The sequence below is a fragment of the Peromyscus maniculatus genome, chromosome 6, assembly GCF_049852395.1.
Source record: "Peromyscus maniculatus bairdii isolate BWxNUB_F1_BW_parent chromosome 6, HU_Pman_BW_mat_3.1, whole genome shotgun sequence".
Classification (NCBI taxonomy): Eukaryota; Metazoa; Chordata; class Mammalia; order Rodentia; family Cricetidae; genus Peromyscus; species Peromyscus maniculatus.
In genome coordinates, this window is record NC_134857.1 from 67507081 (window position 1) to 67528095 (window position 21015).

General features: G+C 48.4%; 1 protein-coding gene across 6 annotated transcripts in view; it reads right to left on the bottom strand.

Annotated features, from left to right (window-relative positions):
• The window catches only part of Kirrel1 (kirre like nephrin family adhesion molecule 1), a 93393-nt gene that overhangs the window by 49710 nt on the left and 22668 nt on the right, over positions 1-21015 (bottom strand). For 3 of the 6 annotated variants that reach the window (XM_015995329.3, XM_015995327.3, XM_076574349.1), the window contains exon 2: positions 9175-9317. The exons of 1 other annotated variant lie outside the window; for it this stretch is intronic. In XM_015995329.3, coding sequence (XP_015850815.1) covers positions 9175-9307 — 133 coding nt within the window. In that variant the 5' untranslated portion in view covers positions 9308-9317. Of the gene's footprint in view, positions 1-9174; positions 9321-21015 lie in introns of all 6 variants that reach the window. 2 more of the 6 variants (XM_042279237.2, XM_042279236.2) reach the window with 1 other exon arrangement.

Here is a 21015-nt window from a genome sequence, read left to right on the forward strand (position 1 = left end):
GTGTATGCAGTACACAGACAGACTGGCTCTTAGTAGGGATTCAGTGAACAGCAGAGTGGTATGAAGATATGGGGATTATTAGGGAGCTCCAATCCCATAAGCTCTCCTGGTCTCTTAACTACCTCTCCTACTTCACCTGAGGAAGCCAAGGCCATAAGTAACAGAGGAGAGTGATGGACAAGCTTGTGGGCCCAGGTGAAAGATTGCCAATAGTCTACCTGCCTCCCCGGGAAACGGGAGGGGAGAGGAGGGCACAAAGGTCAGCCTGACCCCATGCCTGGACCCTCTGACCTACAGGTCACCTGGCAACCCTGTTCGGTCGCTACCCCATCTGAGTCTTTTTCCCCAGGGGAAGAGCCACAGGTCACTGTCACGAGCTCCTGGTGGTGTGGATTGCCCTCCGCTCTCAGGGTTGTGAGAGGTAGGTTGTCCTCGCTTTCTCTGCCCTCACCCCATGCATGCTTTCTTTAACATCGTACGCTGGTCGTGCGGCACACTACCATTCCAGTAAACCTAGGCTCAGGTGTGTCTTCATATGAGTACAAGCTGGAGCCATGACCGCAGCCTCTGCAGGCCCTGGTCCTCTTTCCCATTCTCCTCACTTCTTCCCCTTGTGAGGAGGTTGGCCGGCCACGCACGCTTCACTACACTGTCAGGCCATTTTGTGTCTGTCCCTGCTGCCGGATGCAGGGCGGGAGTCCAGATCTTCCTCTATGCCTGAAGGCTGCACCCTTCAGAAGAAACTGGCCTACAGAAGGGGTCAGCTTGGTTAAGGGAGCAAAAGAGTGAGTGAAGGAAGGAAGGACCTTGAGGATGACATCAGCCCCCCCCCCCCCAGCCCAGACCGGAGCAAGAGCAGAGGAACCGTCCAGAGGGAAAACATGCCCGAGAGACTCAGTCCCATACTCCCAGCAGGAGAACCTCCTGAGCATCAACTGTCGCTCTTCTTGGAGCTCGGCTTTTAAGCACATCAACAGCCGTGAGGAGATGGCATGGTTGCCAAAAAAACAGAAACCAAACACATCAAAACAAACCAAAAAAAACCCATAACAACATTACCCACAAGTGACAAACAGACTTCTCTCTCAAGAGCAAGCCAGACTCATTCCCTGCCTCTGGGACCTCCCTCAGAGCTCAGTACACGAACACATGTAGCAACCTCTAGGCCATCTGGAAAGGACGCCCTGAAAGAGGCAATTCATATCTCATAGGGCCAGGCAGCTTTTACATCTTCGGCGTATTTACACATGGAGTGAGGAGGAGCAGGGAAGAAACGTGCTAAGCCATGGGGTCTCTCCTCCAGGCCCGTGATCAGGGATCACTCACGATCCGAGGGGGCAACCCAGCCCAGCTTGAAGACTGGGTGCAGCGGCAGAGTAGAAACTGAGCACACTGCCATACAGAGGCCCACTTTTCCTGGGTCCCTATCCCCCTGCCCCAGCTTGCCGGGCTCCAACATGCCACCTCATCCCATCTAGCCCTCGCGACTCTCATATCTTCTGACCCAGTCACAAGCCAATGCTACCGTCTCATCCACTGGCCACGTGGGGGAACAGGGGGCTTTAAAGAGAGCAGACAGCACATGATGTGCATCCAGAGATTTTACCGCTGGCAATTTGATACAGAGAACTAAATGAGAACAAGGCTGTGGGGTCAGCAGAGGTAAAAGGATTTCCAAGCGTTTCCACTTCCCACTCTCACAGACAGTTCCGAGGCAATCTAGATCCAGGCATTGTCAGCAAAGCCCAAACATTTATAATGCAAGACCAGGCAGCCTGAGCTTGGGAGGGGAGAGGACGCTTCAGCATCAGACGGGATGACAGGGAGGTCACCTTGTCCCACTCTCCCTTCCCAATCTGAAGTCCCCGTCCAGCATGTCCAGCATGTCCAGCATGTGGCCTGTAGGCTCCTCCTGAACCTGACTGCAGGGCTCACTCCCTCATGAAGCAGCGCTTTCTTTTTGTAAACTCTACTGTTAAAAAGCAGTTCTTTACGGTCAGTGGGATACTGCCTCTCTATCTTAGGCTGGGGAGTATTCATGAAGGACCTACTCTGTGTCGTGGTTCTAGATTCTGAATTGGTGAACAAGACAAAAGCCCTTCCTGGTGCTCATAGCTAAGGACCCATCTACTTTAATGCCCCTTCCACATGACCCAAGAATTTTTCCTGCCCAGACCCAGGCAGAGAGATGGCAAGTCTGAGAAGTGATTCCTGAGAAACCTGGTGGGCACAGAGCCACACCCTCATCAGCTAGAGCCACCACCAGCGGCTGGCGTGGCAGTCCTGCTCTAGATCTAGCTGACAGAGTAGATTTGATTCCTGCTGAGTTCAAGTGGCAGGGGGTCAACTCTAAGGTACTTAGGCTCTACTCTGGGCCCTGGGGAGAGGTCTGGGGACAGAGACTAGGTGCTACCTGAGAACCCCAAAGGGAACCTATGTGATGGGGAGCACTGTGTAGTCCACGGGAGGGTAATGCTTTCTTCCCTGGAAGAGGGCTACATCCTGAGTTGAAAAGGAGAGATGAGACATGATGGCTGACAAGAACCATGGTCACTTACTGTATAAATGTATACCAGGCATTCTGCTAACTATTTCATGAAAATAAATCCATCTCATGTTTACAATGCCTGGAGAAGGCAAGGTGGCTAACTACGTTCACAAATGGAGGACCCCAGCTGGGCATGACTGTTAGGATCCTGCCCTCACTCCTCCGGGTCTGACGTCTTACGTCATCAGCGGGCACAGACGACTATGTACCTACCCGCTGCGTGGTCACATAATCCCCCGCCTTAAAAAGCCAGACGTAGACCTCCTCCCCCCCCCACCCCCCCTGGCCTCTGTTTGCTCTCTGCTCTGCTCTTCCCCCTGCTTCCCTCCCCCACCAGGCCTGCCCCCCCCTTCCCTCCTAATAAAGCTCTAAAAACTAACATTGGGTTCTGCCGTGGCCCGTGACTTTTCTGCTGGTAACCAGCGCCACCAAACAGCGCCGCCGTTTTACTATCAATGATGGCTCACGCTTGTGATCCCAGCTTGCAAGAAGATTGCTGTAAGTTTGAGGCTAGCCCAATACTAGCAACTGCTCTCTGAGTGTCGCTACATGGGGTAGGACAGGCACCATGGCCAAGAGATGCAGGGGGTCCCCCAGGGCATAGCTAAATCAGACCTTAGCAGAGGCCCCACTGTAGTTTAAGGCAGATCTACCGAGCGCCTCAGCCAGATAACAGCCACCCAGCCCACGAGCTGGACACCCTCACTCCCATTTGGTGTCCTCTTTGGTCTCCCCTGCAGAGTCTTCTGTAGACAGCTTGTTCTCCACCCCAAATCGTCTCCTCTTTCCCCTTCGAAGTCAGGGAACAGGGATGCGCTCAGCTACTGGCATACCTTACTCACCTGCCAGGCCAGCTTCTTGCTCTAAAATGGAAGACCCCCACACACACACCAAATAGGTTGACCAAGATTATGCCAGTCTCTGTCGGTAGGACTCGAAAGGGTCCACCAAGCCCCTCATCTTAGGGACTGTGCTTTATCCTAGACAACTCACACCATCCAAAACCCATGAATTCCCCTCCACGGAGTCTGCTATTTTCCTTCTCATAGACCCTGTCTATCTGGAGGGCTCCAGGAACCTGCCCTGACTGCTCTCACTCACCTACCCCTTCACCACCCATCCATCCATCCATCCATCCATCCATCCATCCATCCATCCAGGACATCCAGCCCAGTGCCTGCTGTTAGCTGAGTATCAAGCATGCCTCTTCTGCTAGAGTACTGTAAGTTTTAATACAGTAAAGGAGCCTTGTAGTCTTCATCCCAGAGTAGCTCCGTAAACCTCCTAAACTGCCTACTCTCTGATCTATAGCACCGGTCTAAACCAGCTGCACTAGAAAATATGCCTAGAACAATGCATGAGTGGCTGAGCAGCCTGCAAGCCCTCACTCTGAGTCTATGCTCCAGGGGGTTTGCTGGGCAGTATGTGTAACTCTTAGTCTCTAATGTGTAGAGCCAAGACTCGAGGTTCCTTCTACATCGGAAAAAAACAAACAAGCAAGCTATTGGGATCCTTGGGATCCCTAGGATCCCTTGATCTGACTGCGCTTCAGGGAAGCATCTCTCAGAATCTTGGCTCAGAATCCAAATCTGTCAGGGTTTGAAGGCTAACTGGAAAACTTGTCAGCACACAAGTCTACCCCACGGTTTGGTGTAATTCTATAGGATGCTTTCGCTTCTAAATGACTCCTTAAGGGGCAAGAGCACGCCCCTCCAATGACTGGGCTATGAACAAGATCTACAGAGTGGTACAAACATGTAATCCCAGCATTTTAGAGGCTGAGGCAGGAAGATAACCTCAAGGCCAGCCTGGGATTCACAGTGAGTTCCAGGTTAAACTGGACTACAGAGTGAAACCCTATCTAAAAATAAAACAAACAAATGAATAAAACAAGACATCCAAACATCCAATTAGTGGTCTCCATCTAGCAGGGACATGGTCTAGCTCCTTCATCGTGAAGATCATATGAAAGCCTGTGAGATCATGGTAAAAAGAGCCATGGCCAGAGGCCCAGGTTTGGATTTCATTTATATCCTCATTTCTCTAGACCTTCTAGCTCAGCCAGAAAGTAGGATCATTAACTCCTGTTTAGCAGACCTCTATGTGAATTAAAGTAAATGGTTCAACGGCAAATAGAATATTCTGCAGGGCCTGTTACAGGGAACAGAGAAGGAACTCATAACTTCATTCTCTTCCCCTTGAATTCTCTCCTTTCTCCCTACTGGTCCAAGTCCCACTTACAGTTTCCATTGTAGGGCGGGTTCTTACATCATTCCCAAGCCCTTCTCTCCATTGGTGGCGGACAAATGCCATGGCAGGACTGTCTGAAGCTCTGCTGTGACGACATGTGTGTGCAGGTGTGGCCACCGCAGCAATCATAATCTGGACCTCCCTCTCTCCGAAGCACACGGCCTCAGGCTAAGTCTGAGGCGGCTGTTCTCCCCAGGTTGCTTCTAAAAGAAAAACAGAATCTGGCAAATGGTAAGTAATTGACCCATCAGGAGGATGCTTAAGAGCGCCCTAGACAGGAGACAATGGCAGGCAGCTGCTGAAAGTTACCGCTTCATTTCTAAGGGCCTAGGACCAGACACAAGCCAGGAAGAAAGGAAGGGAAGGAAAAGAAGGGAAAGGCAAAAGCAATTTTTAAAAAGGCAGAAATAAATAAATAAAAGTACACACATAAACACCACACACATGCACACAAACACATGCACACACACCACACCACACATATGCACAACCACCATGCACACACATACACACACATTCACATATACCACACCACATACACACATACACACACACCACACACATACACACACATTCACATATACCCCCCCACACACCGTGTTTATTAACTAGAATATACACATAATTTAAGTATTGGTTTTCTTTCTCCAGCGTGCCTTGATCCCACTCCCTTTTTAAAATGTGTGTGAATACTTTGCCTGCATTAATGTTGGTGCGCTGCATGCATGCCTGATGCCTATGGAGGCCAGAAGAAGGCAAAGGATTCCCTGGAACTGAAGTGAAAGGCGGCTATGAGCCACCATGTTGGTGCTGGGAATTGAACCTGGGTCCTGTGGAAGAGCAGCCTGAGCCATCTATCCAGCCTGCTTTGATTTTTTTTTTTAATGAAATAAAAAGAATTTCTTTGTATGTGGTATGGAAAACAAATGTATAGTCTTCTAGCATATCTGGATAGGCCCAAACCCTATCCAAGTCTGCTCTACCTGCCCACGGTGTAGGCCATCCACAAAGACCCCCTGTTCTTCAACACCAAAGGAACAGAAATAGCAAGAAATAATAATTGCTTACACTGATGAACAGCTAAGCACTCACAAATCACTTTCAAATCCATTTTAATTTTGAGCCATGAAATCTCAGCCCTAGGCAGCTGAATCTCAGAGACGCACAATGAATTCCCTGAGTTTTCACTGCTGGTCAGAGACCATACGCCAGAGCCCACATCTGATTCCTCCCAACAGTTTGACTCTGAAACGTCCCATGCATTCAAAGTGTGCTCGCTCGTTTGTAGGACTATCGAGGAGATGGGACCTACTGGAAGAGAGGTGGGTTAGGGAGCGAGGACACTGGGATTCTAGGGTCCCTTCTTCTACTGTATTTGCATCCTATCGCCCAGGACATGAGCAGCTCCCTCCGAAATGTGCTCCTGCTAGGACAGACTGCCTTGACATAAGCCCCAAAGCAACAGAGCCAGACAATCAAGGACTGAACCCTCCAAAATCCCTATGCTTTTCAGTCATAGGCATCTTGATATAGCAATGAAAAAATCAACACTACTGCTACACACTCTCTTCCTGTCAGATCACACTGGAAAGTAAAGGAGCTAGGTAAACAGCAAGGAGAACAGCCTTTCAGTCTGAGGCAACGCCTACGATCCAGTTAAAAACCTCTGCAATGTGAAGAAGGCCAAGTGCCTGGGTGGACATAGAAGTAGCCTGGAAAGTGTGAAAGGTGAGTCTGTAGGAAACTGAGGCAGCTAAGATAAAAAGAAGAATGATGAAGCTGAGACTTCAGCTCAGTAGTACAACACGTGGCTAGTATGCACGATGCCCTGGCTTCAGTCTCCAATACTGGACACCAAAACAAACCAAGCACAGAATGAAGAAGATGGTCATCTCTCTCTGAGCGAGAACTCAATGCTACCGGGCGGTGGTGGCGCACGCCTTTAATCCTAGCACTCGGGAGGGAGGCAGAGCCAGGCGAATCTCTGTGAGTTCAAGGTCGGCTAGGTCTACAGAGCAAGATCCAGGACAGGCTACAAAAAAAAAAAAAAAGAACTCAGTGGCGTAGTGAAGAGCTGACAGGAGAGAGGACTGCAGTGGCAGAACTCGAGAGAAGGCTGGAACAACTTCCTGATGGGCTGCTGACAAGAGAGCCACAAAAATGAGCTTCTAAGAGCAGGCAAACCAGCACCCCAAAGCTCCTGCCTGGCCCGGAACTGCAAGCTGTCCCTCCTAAGAGAAGGAGGTGGGGCTCGAGAGATGGCTCACTCAGAGAGTACTTGCTACTCTTGCAGGGGACTGCCCTTCAGTTCAGTTCCTAGTGCCCATGTCAGAGAGCTGGCTTCAGCTCCCTGGGATCCAACATCCTCTTCGGGCATCCCCCAGTAGCCGCACTTACACGTGCACATACTCACACATAGTTTGTGTGTGTATGAGAGAGTAAATAAATAAAACCTTTACATCAATCAATCAATCAATCAATCGTTACAAAAAATGAAGGAAGTGCTGCTTAATGCATTTATTCAGACTCTCCTCTGTGCCAGATAGAAGCACATAGACAGACCCTCTACCTGGCACAATCCTGGTGGCCCAACTCATCATTGTTTCTCTGCTTTTCTTGCCCCTAACTGGCCCCCCTTCTCAGAGCAACAGAATCCTTGGTCCAACTTCTCAATAGTTCCCAAAGGACCTGTCCCCCGTTACATACCAAATACCTAATACTTAATTTTTGTCCTATCTCGTGTTCATGTGTTTTGCATATGTGTGTGTATGGTACATATTGTATGTGGCATATGTGGAGTTCATGTGTGGTAAATATGTGATGTATGTGAGGTGTTCATAATGTGTGTGTTGGAGAAGTCTTGCTTATGTAGCCCAGACTGGCTTTGAATTCAGGCAATCTTCCTGCCTCGGCCAACAGTGTTAGGGTTATAGGTATGTGCCAACACACCTGGCTCATTTGTATGTTTATATGGATTTTTCAATTTAGATTTTAATTTTTTACATTTATCTATCTATCTATCTATCTATCTATCTATCTATCTATCTATCTATGCATTACACATGTGTGCAAACACCTGCCACAGTGCCCATGTGAACAGAAGACAAGTTTTTCAGGAGTTGATTCTCTCCTTCCTCCATGTGGGTGGGTTCTAGGGAGGAAACTCAGGTTATCGGGCTTGGTAATAAGTGCCTTTCCCTGTTGCACCATCACACTGGCCCCTCTCCTTCATAATTCACTGGGTATCCTCAAAAGACAGGAACGAAATTTTTTCCTCCATGTTTTCGCATTCAATGCACAAGGGATGATCAGTATTCCAAGTTCACAAAGATTCCAGAAGTCACCCAACCATTCAGACTCATTGTACAGGCATCCCTCCCTGCTCTACACCTGCAAGATAGGCACCGTTTTCTGATGGGAAAACTAGTGGCTCCCAAGGAAAGGTGAGGGTAGGGTGCAATTACACTTGGTGTCTCCTGATTGACACATCAACCCTGGGCCCAGTAAGGTGCCCAGGAAGTACCACTAGTAAATCTAGACCAACTTCAGTTACAAAAATTGAATCTGAGCTCTCAAGACCTCAAGGACATTTGTGTGCATGTGTGCACATGGTGGGAAGGAGAACAGAACAAAGGGAAGGAAGCAAGAAGGCAAAGAAATGGAAGAATAAAGGCATCTGCCTGAAAAATGGTGCTGGAAACGGAGGGAAGCTTCGTCCTTCTCATTCTACATTAGGGAAGACACCCCACCACCTGTTCCCCATTACAGCCTTCAATTCCCTTCTCATTCAGGGGACCTGGAGCACAGAGCTGGATTGCTGATTGATTTAAGTTTAATTCATTTGTGTAATATCCCTATTCAGAGCAATGTCTAATTAACACTTTTGTTGGGGGGGAATAAAACCTCCCATCTTCATTAATGAATGGGGGAAGGGAGGAGAAGCTTTCCCAGGCAACAACCTAGAGTCTACAGAGCTGTTTGCCGGCTCTATCTTAGAGATGTCTTAATGAGACATGTCTTCATAATGGCATTATTGCTCCCTTTGGACTGGAAGAAGCAAATGGGGCTGAGATCAGCCAGGGGAATGGATAGTCCATGAGTCGGCACCCACACTCACGGCTGGGGACCTTGATTCTGGAAGCTGAACCCAGGGAAGGGGTACTCTCTGAGCTGCAGAATATAATTCCAAGGATAAATCCTCTTCTTCCTGGATTCCTCAGCCTCCCCAGGCTTCTCAGAGAGAAATAATATCATAGATTTGTTTATGACTGCACCATTTGGAACACTCTCTATAAATGTTAGTTCAGGAGTCCAGGGAAGCAAAGAACACCAACACTATCTCACAGGCAAAGACTCAGAGAAATCGAGGAACTCACCCAAAGTCACAGAGATAAGATAAGCGATGGCTAAGTGTGGCGCCCACATCTTCTGACTCAGAAACCTGGGCTTCTCGGGGAGCAGGCTTGATTGGCAGCTCATTAGACATGTGCTGTTGCTCTCCAGAGGCATTCCTAAAGCCCTGCTGGGGATGAATGCAAAGAAGGCATTAAGGTGTGAACTCCAGCCCCTAGTGATAAAGAACTCATCTAAAAATCACCATAAAATCAACTATCTAAGCGTCCAGGGCTAGAGAGACGGCCCAGCGGTTAAGAGTATATATTACTCTTCCAGAGGACCCGAGTTCAGTTTCCAGGACCCATGTCAGGCAACTCCCAACCACCTATAACTCTATAACTCCAGCTGCAGGAAATCTGATGCCTTCTTTTGACCCTTGCAGGCATCTGCACTCACATGCACATATCCACACATAGACACACACGAGTCGGCGTAACTTTTTTAAAAATACATATTAAAATATTGTAAAATTATAATTACAAATTCTATTCATTTTAAAATCATAGTAAGAGTTTAAAGTGAAGATGGAGAGTGGCCCATGGCACTCAAAGGACTGTCAGAGGGGCCTATGGCCCTCCTGTAAGATTCAGCAATGTGGGGTTTATCTTTAACCATGCTTTCTTTCTACTCTGGGTTCTAAGTGTTCATCTGAGTGACCTCTGGTGACCTGTTTACCCTGCCCAGGCTTCTATTTTATGCCTGAAAAAGAAGATTCATAAACCACGCTTTTCCCAACACAGGAGGATTTGTTGAGGTCCAATATGCATAAACATATTGTAAGAAACAGTGGCCAAAAGACGATACAGAACAGGACCTGTTTTCACAGCTCATCAGTCTGCGCTTGAAAATTTTTGTACCCGTGTGCATTAACTCCTGAAAATATAAATTAAAAATCTCACAAGAATACTTCAGCCCTCAGGTTACACATTTTTACACATATAATCTCCCTCAATGCTCTGGGCAGTTCTGCGCGGTAGAGATAATTTTCCCAACTGCATATGAGGCACGGAGACTGAGCACACTCCGATAAGTCGGCCAGTGTCAGCTATGTGACTAAATATTCGATGGTCTAGGATTAAAATTCTTATCTTTCTGATTTCAGAGCCGCAATCTCACACCTCCCTACATTAATTATAGATGCCTAGTCTATCTTAAAAGCTCAATGGTAAGAGATGAAAATGGTATATGTTGAAGAATAGATTTCACTATATTGCTACCGGTGTGTTTATGTGGGGGGGGGGCTGAAACTTTCCCCATAGTTATCTAAACATAGAACTCCTGTAACTATTTGCCTTACAACCAATTCAACTGTCCACTGGCTGCCCAAAGAAAATTGTTTAAAAATTATATATACACATACTTAAGAAAGCATTTATGTGTATACGCACTTGGGGAGGATGGTGGCAGCTTTTCTTCTTCTTCTTATAGAAAGAGAGAGGGAGAATTAGAATGGCTATTTAAAAAGTTGTCCTGTTGGGCTCAGAGGTTAAAAGCACTGACTGCTCTTCCAGAGGCCCTGAGTTCAATTCCCAGCACCCACATGGCGGCTCACAACCATCTGCAGTGGACTCTGATGCCCTCTTCTGGTGTATGTGAATACAAGTCGCTCACATACATAAAATAAATAGATAAATATTTAAAAAGAAAAAGAAAATGTCGTCCCGTGGTCTGGCGGTATGGAGACAAACCCAGCAACTTGCCTCACACAGTCTTGAAGATATAGTAGATCCTTCCTTTAATTCTGCTGCCTACTGCCCTATACAGCCAATCCATGTCAATGCCTCTGGCTTGGACTACAGCCCAAGGCAGGCAAAGGTGTATCTTCTCATGTCCCACACTGAGCCAGACACAGTTATGTGCTTAATAAAGCCTTGTGCCAATAACACCAAGATAAATATCATTCGTTTTTAACTTAAATGGAAGCAAAGCCTCTGGGCAGGGTAAGTTTACAGTGCCATACAGTAAAACACACACTTATGCTTGGAGAAGGTCAGGGTCAGCAGCTGGCCTCTCTGTCATGTGTTTACCTACTGGAAGACGGAGATAATATCTACTCATAGGGTTGTAGTGAAAATTAAACATAGAACTATGAACTCCTTACTAAAGGGAAAATCATTATGTATCAATTACTTAAAAAAAAAAAAGAGGAGACACTAAGGATACATATTACTATCATAGTACTTGCCTAGCACACACAAGCCCTTGGGTTTGATATCCAGCCAAAAATAAAAAAGGAGAAAAATAAATTTAAAAAATAGTAAGTGGGCAAACCCCTAAGATACTAGTCCCCAAACTTCCAACAGGAAAATGCCTCCTGGGTTTTGTGTCCCCAGCCTCGGAAACTACTTCGCTCAGCATGGTCACTGTGCCTTCCCTAAAGCCTGGTGCATCAGCGAATGGGAGGAATAAACTAGAGAGAGTCCTAGAGCTTGCTGCACCCAGCTTTGGGAGCAACTAAAGACGAAAGGAACAGCCCAAGTTCTTCCTAAATTCCGGAAGGAGCACTTCATACAGCTCCATACTGCCACAGCCACCAATACCGCCACCGCCACCACCGCCAGCCACTCCAGCATTAGGTAGGCGGAAATAACAGACCAGTTAGAACAATCACCGTGCCGTTCACTCGGAGGATCCAGGGGACCTTGAGCAGGCAGACGAGGCCAACCAAGTCACGGCTTGGGGCTAGGGTGAGTTTTATAAACTGGTTTTATAGGAAGTGATGGTCAAGGATCAGAGGTGGAGAAAGACAGAGCAGACAGAACAAACAGTCAGTCCATCTGGAACGTTTCGAGCCTGGTGGCAGAAGTGAGTGGGCCCCACCTTGGGGACTATGGAGTAGATAGGTGGGATGGGAATAACAGAAATAGCATTAGCCCTCCTGATAGTTCACGGGGGTGGGGGGGGTGGGGAGTAGGGGGTAGGGGGGATGGGGGGGTGGAGGGGGTGAGAGCGGAGTACTGGTCTTTGCTGAAGTTTCTAGACTACTCCGTGGGGCTTCCCCAGCCCTGTCCCAAAGACTGAGATCCTATTTTTTAACTTACCCTGAAGGTGGCGCCTCCTCTAGACATTCTAATGAGACCCGATTTCTGCTGCTCAGAGCTTCCTAGTCACGCTACCCACGTGCTAACTCAGCATTTCCTGCCTTGCTCTGAGAGGACCTACTGTACACCAACCTGCCAGCTGGTCCTGCCATCCAAGAGCTCTATACTTTCTGAGAAACCAACAAGCAAACCACCAGGCAGTCTGATTCTAAACCCACTGTTCCGTCACATCCTGTCTGTGACTTTGGATAAGTGGCTTAACTTCTCTCTGTGTGTTGGATACCTTTTGTGTAATGGGGCTAATTAAAAATAAAATCTCCTAAAATCACTATGAAGGTTGGTGAATTAACATCGCTTAGGAAGGTGCCACCAACACATGGCTAGTGCATGAGGAAAACAACACGCGGGAATGTACTCAAGACCCAGCGGATGGTTATAATCAAGTTCATCTGACTTGAAAACTCATGTTCTGCCCCATTTTGGTCTCATCTCTTCCCAGCTCTCAAGGTGTGTTGTCTTCCATTTCTCACGCACTTGAACTGGCTTGTAAACCCTTCACGGAACAGCACCTCCAAAGCACCTTCCCATACTCCGCGGGACCTCGATGGGTCAGCCAGAGAGCTCAGAACAGGGAGCAGACACAGAGAAGGGGACCACCACAGAGGTGCTGGAGAAGAAAGCCCTGATGGCAGCCATTTCCTTTTCCCCTCAAGTGAATGTTAAGGGCCCCAAGGTCCAAGCAAATTAGCGCACCCTTCTGTCATAGCAGCCAGGTTAAGTGTGAGTCTGCTTCCAGAGAGTCCTGGTGAGGACCTTGTGCGCCCTACCGTCATGGTTAACCACAGACCCTGTCTGCCCTGCCTCCTTTCCTTTTCTGCAGTCCTGGTCCACACCCCCCTCCTTCCAGCCCCACCTAACTCTCCTTCATTGGTGGTGTTCTCTTCTCCACTTTCCCTGTCTTCCTGTTTCCTCCCTTCCTGCTCTTATCCACACACCCACCTTCCTCCATGCTTCCACCTGTGTTTGTGCACAGTTCTGTCTTGGTGAGACAGCTTGGGAAACCCCAGGAGGGCAAGGCTATCATTAGTGCAGCCCAAGTGCCACTTGCTAGCACTGAACAGGAAGCCCAGCGACAATTTTAAGTTCAGAGAGTCGTGGTTAAGGAGACGCCCCTCAAGGATGCTGTTTCCACACGGAGGCAGCGCCACAGGCTTTGTGTAGAGCCACACCTAGGCTGCCACATCTGTTGTTAAGGAAGTCTAAAGGGAGGACCTTGTTGGGATGGCTTCTTCTTGTTAGGGCAAGAAAGTCCACCTTCTGAATCTCTTAGCTTCATTTAGCTACACTACCTCCAGTTTGAATCCTGAAGCCAGTGGAGCCGAAGGGAGGGAGCTTGTCACAGGGGGAACGTCTGACCTGTCTCCCAGCCTGCCTCCTTCTTCAGTCCTCCTCTGAAAACTTCCATTTCCATGTACGGTTTTCTTTTTTTCTTTACTTTGTTTTTTCTTCCCTTTTTTGTTTTTGTTTTTGAGACAGGGTTTCTCTGTGTAACAGCTCTGGCTGTCCTGAAACTCACTTTGTAGACCGGGCTGGCCTCGAACTCACAGAGATCCACCTGTCGCTGCCTCCCGAGTGCTGGGATTAAAGATGTGTTCCAACACCGCCCAGTGCAGCTTTCATGTACGGTTTCCCATAGCTGGAGCTGAAGGCCTTGCCACAGTCACCCTCAGGGGCTCCAGCATTTCTTACAACGCAGGCTCTAGGCCCCTGTCTCTGTTCTCTGCTTCCTTTTACTCCACGCTCCTTCTCCCCAGATGCTGTTAAAGGGAGGGGTATCTTTCCTAGCGGTATAACTCAAGCATCTCTTTTCCATTTTCTGAAATTGCACTCCTTTCAAGAAGGCTTCCAACTGACCTGACCCCAAATATGGAAGAGATCTAAGGAATTATTTCCTTCCATCTTTATCTGCACCTAAGACCCTGAGTGCCAGAGCAGTTACATACATAGATGCGGTGGTTTCAAAGAAAATGACCCCCATAGACTCCTATGTCCGAATAATTGGTCCCCAACTGGTAGGACTGTTTGGGAAGGATTGGGAGGTGTGGCCTTGTTGGAGGAAGTGTGTCTCTGGGGTGGGCTTTGAGGTTTCAAAATACTCAGGCCATTCGCACCGTTCCCCCTCTGCCTCCTGCTTGTGGATCCAGATGTGAGCTCTCGGCTGCTGCTCCAGCCACCTGTCTCTCTGCTCTCACTCCGCCATCACAGACTCGAACTCTCCGGAAGCCCAGTTAAACTCCCTCTCTCATAAGCAGCCGTGGTCATGGTGTTTTGTCACAGCAATGTACAAGTCACTAAGACAGTCCACAGGGAGCATCTGTTGCCAATGGGAGAAGACAACGTAGTCTCCTGATTCTCCTGCTCTGCTCTCTCTATCCGGCCAAGCTGTCTGCTACTCAAAGAAGGGACAATTGTTGGTCCTGTCTGGTGGACAAGACATTCTCATTATTCCACCTCCTGTCTTCTGCCCTAAAGTGCCTTTCTATGTATTCGATCTCTTTGCTATATTGGATATGAATGTTGTTGGTCTTAAAAAGTGACTTAACTGTGAGCTCCTGGGAAGCCAGTAAGCACATTGTGTTCATCTCTGTTTACTCAGCACCTAACCATACCTGGCGCTCTATGAAGGCCTGCAAAATTGACAGTAGAATGAAAACATATTGTGGACGTCTAAAACAACAGATTTGGGGCTGGAGAGATGGCTCAGAGGTTAAGAGCACTGGCTGCTCTTCCAGAGGTCCTGAGTTCAATTCCCAGCACCCACATGGTGGCTCACAACCATCTGTAATGAGATCTGGTACCCTCTTCTGGCCTGCAGGGACACATGCAGACAGAACATTGTATATAAAATAAATAGATAAATCTTTAAAAATAAATAAATAAATAAATAAATAAAATGAAACAACAGGTTTGCATTAACAGGATGGTAAAGGGGGTTCTTTCTGGAAACAAAATGGCAAAGTATGGCACAGTCCATGGAAAGGCAGCACTCTCCCACACTCTCCAGCATCCCAAAGGACAGTTGGGCTATAGAAAGAATCGCTGTGGACACAACTTGCGCTTTTGCCCTTTCCAAGATTAAAGGAAAATGGCATGACCTTCCAGGCCAGGGATTTTGCATCTGGGTGGAACACTTCATGGCTGCAGGCCAAACCAAAAAGAACTTTAGAAGTCACCTGGGAACCCTATCATTGAGTGAGCCCAACCAACTCTTCTCCGCCCCTCCCGTTCTGGGTTCAAGATTTATCCTTACTTGACCCACGCGGAACATATTTAGATCAGGGATCCTGGAAAGGCGGAGCCTGGGAGGCGGCTGGGCCCCCAGCACTTTAGCAGAAGCCCCGTAGAAACCCTCACACGAGGCAAAGGAGAGTAACGAACTCGGGGGATAGGTGGGAGAGCAGAACCTGCCTGAACCTTGACCCTCCCTTCCATCAAGTTACTGCACTGTCTCACCAAGTCTAAGATTGTAGGAGCAGTTCACTTTTTCTCAGGGCCTTCGATTTCGGCAGAAAGGAAAGATCTCGGGCAGGTCCTGGCTTTTAGGAGGGAGCGCATCTGCAGCCCGGATGCAGAGGTACGTTAAGGTCACTCCCCAGAGCAGCTCCAGGAGCCAAAGGCAGTAGGTGGAGCTAGGAACGCATCTCAGTGGGCAGAGTGCTTGTCTGATGTGTAAGGAGCTCTGGGTTCCATCTCCGGTCCCACATAAACTGGGTGTGCTGGCACATGCCTTAAATCCCAGCCCTCAGGAGACAGAAGCAGGACAGAAATTCAGGTTAGCCTTGACTACGTAGTGAGTTTGAAGCCAAGGCTACATAAGACCCTAGGAGAAACACGCACACACACACACACACACACACACACACACACACACACACACACTGAGCCCAAAACAAAACAGTGGGGTGGCACTTAGCTATAAAAGGGCCTTTGCTGGAATAGAAGTCAGCAGTCAGGTCTCACAGCCAGGCTGGGTCCGAGTAAGCTGTGTGCTTTGAACAGGTCATATTTCTTTTCTGGCCTTCAGTTTTCAAACTCAGGGACCAGATCACCTCTAAGGTCCCTTCCAGAATGGATATCCTGGAACAGGGTAGGTATTCAGCACAGTAATTGCTGCTATGAGGTTCCCTTCTCTGGACATCTATAAAGTTGTCTGCATCCCTCCGTCCTCCCAGCTTCAGGGGTGAAAAGGGCCCTTTCTACAATCTTGGATTCTTGCCTTCTTCCCTCCACTGGAACGTAGCCTCTCCAGCAGCAGTAAGCTGGCTTACTGGTCAAGAACCTACAGAAGCTGTCCACTAAGAACCCAGGTGCTTAAGGCTTTACCAAGCCTCACCCCACCCCCAGCCACAGCCACAGGCACGCACACACCTGGAGTGGATTTCCTTCTGCAACCCAAAACTGTTGGCTCCTCTGAGCCTTGTGAATTTAACCTCTTTCAGGAAGCCTAGCCAAACCAGCACCGTCCACATCACAGCCAATCCTATTTCCTGTCTCTCTGGTGTTTAACACCTTGAGTCACATATCTGCAGCTGCTTACATACATATATGATGTGCACATATATCATATATGGTGTTAAGCACCATATACATACAAACATACATATATACATATATGTGTTTAACATCTTGAGTCACCCGATATGTATCTGCAGCTGCTTACATACATGATGTTTACATATATCATATATGGTGTTAAGCACCATATATGTACACACACACACAGACACACACACACACACACACACACACACACACACACACATATATATATATATATATATATATATATATATATAATTATGGTATTTAACACCTTGAGTTACATTATATGTGTCTGCAGCTGCTTCCTTACATATATGTAAGCATGCATACATCCTGGAAACAATGGACATTCTTCTGAAAGCTGCAGGTTAACAGTGGGGTAGGGAAAGCCCTATATATTCCCCTCCACAACTGTCATGGTAAAAACACACAGATGTAACTTATTATGGGAAGCAAATGGTACTCAATCAAAAAAGAAAAACAGAAATGTATGAACTTTTCTTTCTACTCAGACTCGAGCCTGCAGCGGCCCAGCACCCCCATGTTAGCACACACATTTAATTCCAGCACTGGGGAGGCAGAGGCAGTCAGATCTGTGAGTTTAAGGCCAGCCTGGTCTGTATATTGAGATCCAGGCTAGTCAAGGCTACCTAGTGAGACTTTGTCTCAAAACAAATAGCCCAAGCTGGGTGGTAGTGACGCATGCCTTTAATCCTAGCACTTGGGAGGCAGAGTCAGGCGGATCTCTCTGAGTTTGAGGCCAGCCTGGTCTACAGAGCGAGATTCAGGATAGGAACCAAAACTACACAGAGAAACCCTATCTTGAAGAACCAAAAAACAAAACAAAACAAAAAACAAAAACAAAAACAAAACACACAGAAACAAACAAAAAACAGATAGCCCAACTTTGTCATGTTAGGAGTCTTGGAAGCCCAAGGAGGTTAGCTAGTTGATGCTTCATCCACACTCTGGATATTCAAACCAGAAGAGTGAACTGGCTAAGCAGAAAGTTAACATGGAGCAGCAGGGTGATTTCTGCTCTCTCAATGCACCCTGAGTCTTGGTCACCCTGAGAATGGGGACACAACATCCTGAAGAATGAAAAGATCTCATAGTCTCATCCCCAAAATGAAGAGCCGGGACATGGCATTTTTGACTCCATGTTTGAGGCTTTGGTCGAGATGCCTCCTTGATGCCAGCCCACACTGGTCATTTTTAGGCTGCTGTTCAGGCTGGGTGCTCAATACTATTGGCTCAGGCCAAGTCCAGAATCTGTAGCAACTAAAAGAATTACAGTGGCCATGGGCCACTGCTTCTTCCTTCTCAGACCCCACAAATCCTCTGCTCTTAAAGAAGCCCTATTATCATCAGTAGTAACGGAACACACATCTCCATCATCTATACCATCTATCGTGCCATACCAGCAGGGGCGTGGGCAGTACAGAGGTGAGCTCTGATGGGCACTGGGACTCATGGTGGTGAATTTTTAGCAGCAACTATTATGTTCTAAGGAAAGTAACACACACACACACACACACACACACACACACACACACACGCACGCACGCGCGCGCGCACGCGCGCGCGCCATACAGTTTTCGTCTTCTCAGAGAACATGAAGTGTGAAGGGCTGAGCTGGAAGAAAAACCAGACCGTGCATTGAACATCCATTAGAGACCTGCCAAATGGATAATCCAATCCCCATGGACAGGGACAGTCACCCAACAAGGTTGCTTCTCTTTACATTTTTTTTTTGGTGGTGGTGGGGGGGGGAGCTTACTGCATCGCGGTCGCTCCGTCACTCTGCTATGAGGTTAATAACATAACCAAGTCACATTCTGTCCCCTAAAGAGCACAGAGCATGGGGCAGTAAACAGCTCACTCTAGTTCAGCGGGGACAGCATCTACCTAAGTACAAGCAGTTGTTCCGGGAGCCCAAGGGGATGCATCGGTGATTCTTTGGGAGAGTGCTCCCCGGAGTGCTTGCAAGATGCCTCTGGAAGGCAGACACAGTCGAGGGGCTCTGGACTGCCCTGTCTAGGTGAGGTGCAAACAGACCCCTGTAACTTGGTTCCCCACTGAGGCAAAGCAAATGCTGTGGGGAAGCGCCCCTCCTGCTTGCTCCACACGGCCATCCTTATCTCTCTCCACAAGGAGCTCTTAGAGCTTCTTCTCAAGCCAGTTCCTTCCCACTCACTGAGAGCTGGGGGGAAAAAAAACAACCACCACCAAAAAATTCACCCTGGGAACAAATTCCTGTCCGAGTCCACAACAGTCTATTTTCAAACTTCAAAATTACTCAATTCAGCACTAATTTTTCTGGGATTCCCAGATCTGGGACTTTTTCTCGGGGACCGTTACAGTTGGGGCTTTTGTTCCAGCCAGCAGCCCCTCCACAAACCCTTTTAATTGAGCCCGTTTTAAAACAAAGGGAAAAGAAGCCGGAGAGGAGGCAGCTCTCTTTGCCTCTAGCCTCTTCCCCTGGCTCTGCGGTTAACACTCAGCAATGATCCTACAAGCCTGGAATCTGAGGAATTTCCTGCCCTGTGCTCTCTGGAAGAGCTGAGAGAGACCTAGCAATTAGGCCTCCAGTTTCCATCCCTGCCTTCCTCCACCACAGCGCGCTGAGTGAAAAGCTGGTGGAGGGGCCGAGAGGACTGCGTGGGTACCGTGTACCGGTCTGTGGCTGAGACATTTGTGCCCAAAGTCCCTCCCTCCCTCCGTTCTCTTCCAGTCGCTCACACCTTTTCCTTTGCCTGCCTAGAGAGAGTGCTAACAGTACAGGATACAGAGCTGGTAATCCTTCCTGAAGCCATCTTGTTTTTCTGCGGTTGCAACTCAGTGTTTTTTTTCTCCCCCAGCACTACAAGAGTTAAGGCACCCCTCAGAGGTTTGTCCCACCCTCTCCAGTCTATTGTCCTTCGCCCTGCGCCCACATGCTCATCATGTGTTGGTGTCTTTGATTCATGCCCTTGCAGTGTCTGTTCCAGGGAGTGGGTCACAGGATTGCTCCTGGCAGTGTGTCAGCCTAGGGGGTCTTCTAAGAGGCAGGGTAGAGGCTATGGACCTCTCTGTAGACAGAGTCAGAAGGGCATGGACCATAGGAAACGTGGGTGCTGCCGCAGCTGAGCAGCAGAAGCAGATTTCTCTTCTACTTAGGTTTTGTTCAGGCTAACCTTAAAATCAGTTCATACGCTGTCTCGACATATCAATTGGTGGCTGGATTCCAGGTACTCGGGCAAAAGCAGCCTGGGGTTTAAAAATTTGCCACAAATAGTTCTTAAACTGGCCAAGCCGTGCCCTTTGCAGACCCTGCTGGGAGCTCAGCATCTGTGTGGCCTCCTGATGCTAGAATCTTGCCCCCCCCACCCCCCTCCACTCTTCTCTCTGGACTCTAAAGATCCCTGCAATCCAGAGTCCTCCAGGGAGCACTTTCTCAGTTTGATCGGCTCACCTCGTCTCTCCCTAGCTTACCTGGAACTCACTATATAGCAAAGGCTATTCTAAAACTCATGATCCTCCTGCCTCTGCCTCTGGAGTGCTGGCTGTGTGAACCAGACCTGGCTAGCTGTCTCACTATTGATAACTGTCAACAATCCTTCATGCAGCCCTCCACTGTCTTTACCCAATCAGAGGACATCCCTGAGTCCTGTCTGCCCAGGGTCTTAGGTATGCTAGTAGTTGGAATATGACTCAGCTCCTTCCCTCTCTGCCCAGAGCACCAGTGCCACCCATGTCAGGCCTTGGAGGCAATGGTGGCCCAAGTATGCTGCCCACATATGCTGCCCACATATGCTGCCCACATATGCTGCCCACATATGCTGCCTCGCCCGACTCTTACCACACTTCAGCTCTGCTCACTGGCTTCTCTTTCCCACTCCACAAACCCTAGGCTAGGAAGACAGCCAGCCCTCAAGGCCTCGAAACCCCTGGAATCTCTGCAGACTCCTGACAATTCTGAGGCTGCATGGAATTAAAAATGGCAGCTTCCTGCTTCTCTTTCCCTTCCCACCCAGTCTTTGCTCTCAAAACACTCTGCGGGTCTCAGAGGAACCAACCAGACTCAGAAGCCCTTCCACGACTTCAATGGGAATGTCCACTGATCTACAAATTTCCGCCATCTCAAGATATTTGCCTTTTGAGGGCCAATGGCCAGCTCCTCCACCCCTACCCTGCCCT